Source organism: Plecotus auritus, assembly GCF_963455305.1.
Source record: "Plecotus auritus genome assembly, chromosome: 5".
Lineage (NCBI taxonomy): Eukaryota > Metazoa > Chordata > Mammalia > Chiroptera > Vespertilionidae > Plecotus > Plecotus auritus.
In genome coordinates, this window is record NC_137776.1 from 26855946 (window position 1) to 26865616 (window position 9671).

The 9671-nt window shown below is 41.0% G+C and overlaps 1 protein-coding gene across 1 annotated transcript in view; it reads left to right on the forward strand.

The window, feature by feature from the left end:
- Positions 1–9307, forward strand: part of ACSL3 (acyl-CoA synthetase long chain family member 3) — a 59797-nt gene extending 50490 nt beyond the window's left edge. The window contains exons 13-15 of the mRNA XM_080670868.1: positions 393–507; positions 2914–3071; positions 7085–9307. Coding sequence (XP_080526994.1) covers positions 393–507; positions 2914–3071; positions 7085–7242 — 431 coding nt within the window. The 3' untranslated portion in view covers positions 7243–9307. The remainder of the gene's footprint in view (positions 1–392; positions 508–2913; positions 3072–7084) is intronic.
- Positions 9308–9671: the final 364 nt, after the last annotated feature.

Sequence of the window (9671 nt, forward strand, 5' to 3'; positions counted from 1 at the left end):
GAGTCTTAATACTTAGCACTACCATAGCGCATTGGAGAGATATGTTTTGGAACATGTATCTCTCCAGGTAGAGTGATTGTTCAGGTGGCATTGAGTATATTCTTTACCTCCCTGGTATTAATGTATACCAGGAACATACCTGTTCAGTGGAATATGACCAAAGCCCTGATGAAGGGAGGCCCTTATTTAGAAGCTAATTTTAAAAAAAGAATATATTTAATAATGTCAAAATTAGGACTTAGTTTTATTACATACTTTTAATTTTAGTATAAGTATTATAATGAACTTAATTGGTAGCAAATTGCTTAGAGAATGGCCAATATTTATGTGTCTTAAAGGTGTTATTAATGTTATCCTGCCATGTATCCCCCTCCCGGCCTTGTCTTGCACAGATCGTAAAAAGGACCTTGTAAAACTTCAGGCAGGAGAATATGTTTCTCTTGGGAAAGTAGAGGCAGCTTTGAAGAATCTTCCACTAATAGATAACATTTGTGCATATGCAAACAGGTAAGAAAGTAGAATTCATGCAACTTTTACTTAGAACATTTGGTGTGCTATTGGCATTTCCTTCGTATATGGGTCTTCTTTGTAAAATTGTACCAAGAACTCTTCCTTCTGATCTGTTGTCTCTGGGAACAGCCTCTTCTCATTACAGCCTTTCACCCACCGATTCTTCCCTTTTTATGCTTCCATCCTCATCTTCCTCTGTGTCTGTTTTCTGCTTTATATCTCACTGCAATGTCTTCTGTGGTAGGGAGGTGAAGAAGAGAAAGTCCTCCTTCCTGCCGCCTTGGGACACCTAGCTACCTGTCCCTCTGCACAGGGAGGCTTCCCAGAGCCAGTCCAGAGGAAAGGGAGTAAAGAAAGGAATTGGGGGGTGTAAGCCTGCTTGGGATCCTGATCAGGGCTGAGGGCTTCTTCCTTAGGCTGTGTTAAAAGTCCATGATGACTTAGAGGCAGCTGGGAAGGGGAGTTTAAAGTTAAAATCCTAGAAGTGCATTCTCGGAAAATGGTGTTGGATTTTATTTACTTATTTATTTAATCCTCACCCGAGGATATTTTTTTCTATTGATTTTTAGGAATAGTGGACTAGTGGAATAGAGAGGGAAAGACAGAGAGAAACATTGATGTGAAAGAAACACATTGATTGGTTGCCTCCTGCATGAGCCTGACCAGGGCCCAGGCCAGGGAGGAACCTGCAACCAAGATGAAAATGTGTTGGATTTTAGATTGGTGCTCTGATTCACTTTCCCTGGCAGTAGTACTTGATGTAATTATTCTCCACTGTAATGCCCAAGTGTTGTGTGGCCAGCCTAGGAACCTGACTACAGCAGTTTATATGATAACTAGAAGCCTGATGCACGAAAATTCATGCTAGAATGGGCTTTCCTTTCCCTGGCTGCCGGCACCGCCTTTCCACTCCAGCCCAGCCCCTTTCTGCTCAGGCCCCGGAGCCGCCTCTTTCCGCTCCGGGAGCCGCCTCTTTCCATTCTGGCCCCGCCTTCCCATGCTGCCCAGAGGCCCTGAGAGACGGGGTGGGGCAGAACTCCTGTGTCCCACCCCCGTCACTCGGTGCCTGTGTATGCAAATTAACTGTCATCTTTATTGGGTTAATTTGCAAATCACTCCTGATTGGCTGGTGGCGTAGTGGAGGTACGGTTAGTTTACATGTTTGTCTATTATTAGGTAAGACTAGAGGCCTGGTGCACAAGATTTGTGCACTGAGGGGGGAGGTTGTCCCTCAGCCCAGCCTGCACCTCTTACAGTCCAGGACTCCTCAGGGGATGTCTGCCTACAGCAGAGGTGGGAGAGGCTCCTGCCACTGCCGCTGCACTTGTCAGCTGTAAGCCCAGCTTCTCGCTGAGGCACTGACCACCAGGGGGCAGCTCCTGCATTGAGCATCTGCCTCCTCGTGGTCAGTGTGTGTCACAGCGACCGGTCATTCTGCTGTTTGTTTGATTTGCATATTATGCTTTTATTATATAAGATTATGAAAAAATAAGCTCTGCTATCAGAAAAGCCATTTTTGAAACAGACTTTGAGGTACAGCCCCAGTTAGATTTATTACATTTATATATAAATGATTTGGCCCTTTAATGAAGTATTTTTGTTAATGAAGCCACGGTTCTGGGTTCTATTTGTGTGTTATTAACCAGAATTGCCCTTCTCTTCCTGCTGTTGCTGCTATGTTATGATGTTCCTGCTTTAGCAGGCAACTTGGCTCCTCTGTCTTTTCTTTAAAAAAAAAAATATTTTTATTGATTTCAGAGCGGAAGGGAGAGATAGAGAGAGATAGAAACATCATTGATGAGAGACAATCATTGATCAGCATGCACCCACCGGGGACAGAGCCAGCAACCTGTGCACGTGCCCTGACCAGTAATCGAACCATGACCTCCTGGTTCATAGGTTGACACTTAACCACTGAGCCACACCGGCTGGGCTTGGTTCCTCTTTCAACATAAATTCTCATGATAACAAACGAAAATCAGTATAATCACGTTACTTTGATTTATTGCCAACTTATTTTAGATAAAACTTCTTATTTACATTAGCTTTTATTTTTGTTTAACCTGTTGATGTGAATTATTGATTTTTTAAAAGATGAATTTTCTAATTGTTATTTTCTTTTTAAAATGTATTCATGGCACTATTCCTGTGCATATTTGAAAATGATCATGAAATGTTATAATAAGGTTTATTTAGCAATGAACTCTGCCAAAGCATTGGAACGTGCTGTGAGTCAGACAGAAAAGGTGGCTGTTGCGTGAGCTCAGATGCCAGTGCCCAGTATGCCTCGTGCATTTTCTGTAAAGCAGTGAAGGATTGGCTACTAAAATGTCAGCGTAATCATAATCAGTTAAATGGTGTGCCATTCAATGACCTTGCTAAGTTGTCCTTTGTCTATTTCAGTTACCATTCTTACGTCATTGGATTTGTTGTGCCAAATCAAAAGGAACTCACAGAACTTGCTCGAAAGAAAGGACTTAAAGGGACGTGGGAGGAGCTGTGCAACAGCTGTGAGATGGAAAATGAGGTACTCAGAGTGCTGTCTGAAGCTGCTATTTCAGGTGAGTGATTCTTACAGTGATTCTGCAAACTGAGGTGGGATGAGAGCACTTACATTATTTATCCTATTATATTACAAGGCCTAGGAAACGAATCATAGTTTCCTACCATTAGTAGAACAGACTTCTCAGTTCCCCTTTCAGGCCCTGCAACACACAGGTCATCCAACCCATGATGCACATGCCTCAGAATATTCTCATCGTGCAGCTTCATTTTCTTGTTTTTTCTCCACTGTTTCCAAGGCCCTGCTCGGTGTCCTGGCCACCACAGCCCCCAGGGAATTGTCTGATATTCTTCTCTACACTTTCTGTACTGGGAGGTGGTTTGTCCACTTTTGGCTGTTCTGAATAATGCTGCTATGAACATTTGTATACAAGTTTTTGTGTGGATGCATTTATTTCTCTTGGGTAAATACCTAGGAGTGGAATTGCTGAGTCTGTGTTAACTTTGTTGGACCTTTTGAGGATCTACCAGACTATTTTATAGAATATTTTTTCCAAATTATTTTCTAAAATGGTAGCACCGTTTTGCATTCCCACTAATGTTGTATGAGGCTTTCAGTTTCCCTGCATCCTTGCCAACACTTGTTATTGTCCATCCTTTTGATAGCCATCCTAGGGGTGTGGAGTGGTATTTCATTGTGGTTTTGATTTATGGCTCATGATATGGATCATCTTTTCATGTACTTGTTGGCCATTGTATAGCTTCTCTGGGGAAATGTCTATTTAGGTCCTTTGCCCATTTTTTAATGAAGTTATTTGTCTTTTTATTATTGAGACTTATCAGTTATTTATCTATTCTAGTTACAAGTCCATTATTAGATATGTGATTTGTAAATATTTTCTCCTATTCTATTGATTGTTTTTTGCTTTCTTGATGGCATCCTTTAAAGCACAACAGTTCTAAATTTTGATAAGATACAGTTTATTTAAATTTTTTCTTTTGTTGTTTATACTTTTGGTATCACGTCTGAGAAACTGTCGCCTAATCCAGGTCACAAAGCTACCTCCAGTGTTTTCTAGTTTTCACTCTTACATTCAGGTCTTAATCCATTTGGAGTTAATTTTTATATGTGATGTGAAAAAGGCATCCAACTTCGTTCCTAATCCAAATCCACAGGGGTCAAGTTTACAGCACAGACCCAGTGGGTTATATCGATTAAGAGACTTACTGTAAGGAGTTGGTGTACATGGTTATTGGGTCTGGTGGGCAGGGTTGGGACTCTGGAGGGCAGACTGTTGAAGGGTCCACAACGAATTACTTCTCTGGGGGCTGCCTCAGCTCTAAGGCCTTTAACTGATGGACCAGACCCACTGAGATGATCTAGGATAACTTATATCATCTATATATATATAAAAGGCTAAGCATCCATCTCATCCGAAACAACCGAACGGACGACCGAACAGGCTGTGTGGGGCGACCAGGCTGGCAGGGGGGTTAGTGAGGGGCGACCAAACGACTGAGCAGCAGGCTGTGTGGGGCAACCAGGCCAGCAGGGGGTTAGTGAGGGGCGACCAAATGACCGAGCAGCAGACTGTGTGGGGCAACCAGGCCAGCAGGGGGTTAGTGAGGGGTGACCAAACAACTGAGCGGCAGGCTGCATGGGGCTACCAGGCCCACGGGGGGCGGGGGAGCCGTTGGGGGTGACCAGACAGGCAAGGGGTGGCAGTGAGGGGCGACCAGGTCGGCAGAGGAGGGCAGTGAGGGGTGACCAGGTTGTTGCGGGGGGGCAGTGAGGGGTGACCAGGTTGTTGCGGCAGTTGGGGGCAACCACATCGGCAGGGGGTGCAGTGAGGAGCAATCAGGCTGGTGGGGGGGGGGCACTAAGGGCGACAAGGCCAGCGGGGGCAGTGGGACAGTTGGGAGCAACCAGGCCGGTGGGGTGGGCAGTTGGGAGGTGACTACGCCTGCAGCGGGGGCAGTTGGGGGTGACCAGGTCAGCAGGAGGGTCAATTAGGTGTGATCAGGCAGGCAGGCAGGTGAGCAGTTAGGAGCCAGTGGTCCCGGATTGTGAGAGGGATGTCAGACTGCCGGTTTAGGCCCGATCCCCTAAACTGGCAGTCTGACATCCCCCAAGGGGTCCTGGATTGGAGAGGGTGCAGGCTGGGCTGAGGGGGAACCCCCCCATGCACGAATTTCGTGCACCGGCCCTCTAGTGTAAAATAAAACGATTATAGACTTAATCACACCCACAAAACACCTTCAGAGCAGCATGTAGGTTAGTGTTTAATTTAATAACTGGGAACTCTAGCCTAGCCCAGGTGATGCATAAAACTGACCATCACAGTCCACCCCTTGTCACCTTGGCACCCTTGTACAACTCCTTAAACCACAGTTAATTTCCAAGTAAACACAATAATTGAGTTAGGCTTCTGCCTAGCACCGTGGTCGGCAAACTGCAGCTCATGAGCCACATGCGGCTCTTTGGCCCCTTGAGTGTGGCTCTTCCTGGGCGAGTCTATTTTGAAGAAGTGGCGTTAGAAGAAGTTTAAGTTAAAAAAATTGGGCTCTCAAAAGATATTTCAATCGTTGTACTGTTGATATTTGGCTCTGTTGACTAATGCATTTGCCGATCACTGGCCTAGCATGATACAACTATCCTGCCTACCTTTCCCCAGAGAGGATGCAAACCCCTAAGTGATGTTTACTCTACTCCTTTGCTATCCTGTGTTAAATACTGTAATAAAATCAACTTATTAATACATATTATGATAAGAAAAAAGGGGGAAGAAAAAATATTTGCTTAACATATAAATTCACAACAAAATAAAGAAGAAATATTCAGTTATTTGAGCCCTCATTTCTGTTTATTTTTCTAAAACACTGGTTTAAATCATGTCACTGAGTAAGGCCATAGAGTGCAAGGCTGAGCTGAGCAATCTCTCAGCACTGGCTTTTCACCCTCCCCCACGTCTCCGAGGTGTCAGACTCCTGGTCCCTTAAATCCTATGGTCCCAGCCTTACTGACTTCTTTGCTCATGGAAGTTTTCCTCTTGACACCATTCCTGAGATTCTTTTAATCGTTGAAGAATAAAACCTGTTGGTTATCTCTGTATTTATTTTATAAGTTAAAATTAACTTATCTCTCTTGTTCCCAAGACACTTGTACCTTTCACTTCGTACTTTATCCATAGGTAAATTATTATGGCTAGGTGTTTACCCTTATTAGATTATATACTACTTGAGGGTAGAAACCTTAGTTTTGTGTTTTTTAGAGAGTGTTTAGTGAAGTACTTCACACAATATTTTTCAGTAACTATTTGTTGAATGAATGTTAGAAAAATAAATCATTCTTACTAAGGAAGTGCATTTCTTCAAAACTAAATCTCCCCTCCCTGCTTCCCTGGCTCTGCTATTGAGAATCTACTGGGTATTAGTGTGTTAGGAACACCATAGTGAGCAAACATTCTGCTTTTATAGCTTATCAGTGAATATCCTGGTTCAGTGACAGGAGTCTCTTCTAACTTTATTACATTTTAATTTCTGACGTGATTATGCTCTTTATAATAAATTCAGAGAAAACAAATAGGTGTAAAGTAAAAAGGGACATTTCTTTATTCTTAATCCTGGATCCCTCCCCTAGAGGTGTATACAGTTTATAGTTTACTATGTATCCTTTTTGTCCTAGCATCTAGATGCATATAAGTTTATCTAATATTTAAAAAAAAACACAAAAAACCTTGCCTTTTTAAGCCTAGCAATACACCCATACCATATAGATCTAACTCATTTTTGATGACTGAATTGCATTATTTTTTATGCCTAAATCATAATTTATCTCATTATATTGATGGACATGTATTTAATTTCTTTTTGCTATTCTAATAGATATCTTTTTTTTTTTTTTTTTTTTTTTTTACTTATACTAGCATTTCTGAGGGATAACTTGATTGGAAGTGAGATTCGTGGGTGGTTGCTTATGCATTTTGATGGGTGCTCAATGACTCTTTGCTAAGAATTTCAGTGATACATTTTTCATGACTTTGTATTTGTATTTTTTCCCACACCATCTCAGCAAGTCTGGAAAAGTTTGAAATTCCAGTGAAAATTCGTTTAAGCCCTGAACCGTGGACCCCAGAAACTGGTCTGGTGACAGATGCCTTCAAGCTGAAACGCAAAGAGCTTAAAACACATTACCAGGCGGACATTGAGCGAATGTATGGAAGGAAATAATTATTCTCTTGGGCATCAGGTTGCTGCAGGGAGCTCAGATCAAATAGGAAAATACTTGAAATGCACGTCTCAAACTGTGAGGCAAACTCCATTCCTCATACTAAACCTAAACTGTTACTTCTCATGACATCACCATTTTTAACTGACAGGACAAGTAAAATATTAAGACAGCAAACCTGTGTCTGTCTCTTCTTTCTTCCCCTCCTGCAGTTTCCTTTACCCCCAGGACTGCACTTGTCGGCATGAGGAGTCTCCTGAATCATACGGGGAACAGTGATTTTAAAACCTCAAGTTTTTAAACATGATTTATATGTTCTGTATAATGTTCAGTTTGTAACTTTATAAAGTTTGGATGTATAGAGGGATAAATAGGAAATATAAGAATTGGTTATTTTGGGGGTCTTTTTTACTTACAGTATTTAAAAAATGTAAGGTTATGAATGTGAAATTATGTAAATTTCAAATGCTTATGAATCAAATCATTGTTGAACAGAAGCTTTGTTGCTGTGTAATTATTGTCTTGTATGCATTTGAGAGAAATAAATATACCCATACTTACGTTTTAAGAAATTAAGACTTTGTGAATATATGCCTGACAGTGTCTTCTTCTATACATTTATATATATATATAGATTTCAGAGAGAGGAAGGGAGAGGGAGAGAAAGAGAGGTCAACGATGGACAGAGTCATTGATCAGCTGCCTCCTGCACGCCCCCTACTGGGGATTGAGCCTGCAACCCAGGTATGTGCCCTGACCTGGAATCGAACCCTTATCTCCTGGTTCAGGGGTTGACGCTCAACCGCTGAGCCACACTGGCTGGACTATTCATTTATTTTTTATTAGATAAAAATGAAGTTTGGTTGGTGCTGCATGGAACAAAATAGCAGTAGAAGGTTCTGATTTAATAGTAAAGAAGAAAACACAGCAAGTGCAGCACCAGTGGGTAACTTGTCTTGGGTAGCTTGCCCTCAAAGTATTTAGTCTTCTAGTTAGCTGTTGAAATGAGGAAGCAATTCTAAAAGTTAGATGGTAGAACTTAAAGGATGGAAAGTTATTTTTTATTTCATCGATCATATGTACATTGAATTGTCTATACTAGTATATATGATACATTAATAATGGAAATGTACTGTGTCCCACTCCCCTAGTTTTCATCTACATGTTTAATCTGTTTCACTTCCAAATTAGGATTCTTTGTTTTGATGGCTTGCACTGGTGTGTGTGTGTGTGTGTGTGTGTGTGTGTGTGTTAGTGCTTATTGAAAAAGCACTAGCCCTTTCTATCATAAGTTGTCTATATTAGAAAAAACTTAGAATGCTTAAGATAATAGTATTCTCAACAAATTACATGAGAACTTAATGAGGTGAGTTAAGACTTGTAGGTTTTTATGCTTGTGTGCAACTTATTTGTGATACTAAAAACATTGTGTAATACAGTCTTTTCATATGTATCGCTTGTCTATTGTTATTTGAGCATTATTAAAAGTAATATTGCACCGATTAAGATGTGTTCAACTCAAGACTTTAAGAAAACATAGGTACCATGTTTTTTATATGTCATATTAGTTATTTTCTTGGTTTCTCACTGTAAGCATCAAAAGACAAAACATGAACAGGGGTCTGTGTAGGGCAGTGGGCATGTTGAGGACGGGCTCACAGTTTTTGGTCATATCACAAACATCACATTTGAAGATTATTGCAGTATGGTATTTTGTTTGGTTTTGAACTTTTACTAGTGGCCTTCTATGTTTATATTATGTTTTGAATGCTTCTGTCTTCATTATAGTTTATCATAGTTAGGAAAAGCTGCCAAGAAATAAAACTGAAAGACATTAAATGGAACCTCTCTATCGGATGTTGTGATCCAAAAATTAAAACAGAGTGGGTGGAATTTGTTTCTGATGCTTTAGCTTCAGAATAATTGTTTGCTTTCCAGTGGTTTTAAAAAGTTGTATTTAGAAAAAGAAGGCTCAGTTCTTCAAAGGAGAGATGTTGATAATTGTGACTTGAAATAGTGTCAGATGAATATGTAGCTTATTGATTTGGAATAAACATTTCTTTTCAGAAAAATCTCAAGGCTGGTTCCATTTTAATAAATTTTAAATAATTTCTTTTAGTCCTAAAATGTCAGATGTCACAGCAGAATATGAAATTAAGTATGTAGAATCTCTTTTCAGACAAATTACTCTCTAACCCAAACCATCTTTTAAAAAAAAAAATTGTTTTTAAATACATTTTTGTTGATTTTAGAGAGGAAGAGGGTGAGGGGAGAGAGAGAAACCGATCGGCAGCCTCCTGCACGCCCCACTCTGGGGATCGAGCCCGCAACACAGGCATGTGTCCTGACCGGGATTCAAACTGTGATCTGGTTCCTAGGTCAACGCCGAACCACTGAGCCATGCTGGCTGGGGCTCTAACCCAACCCATTT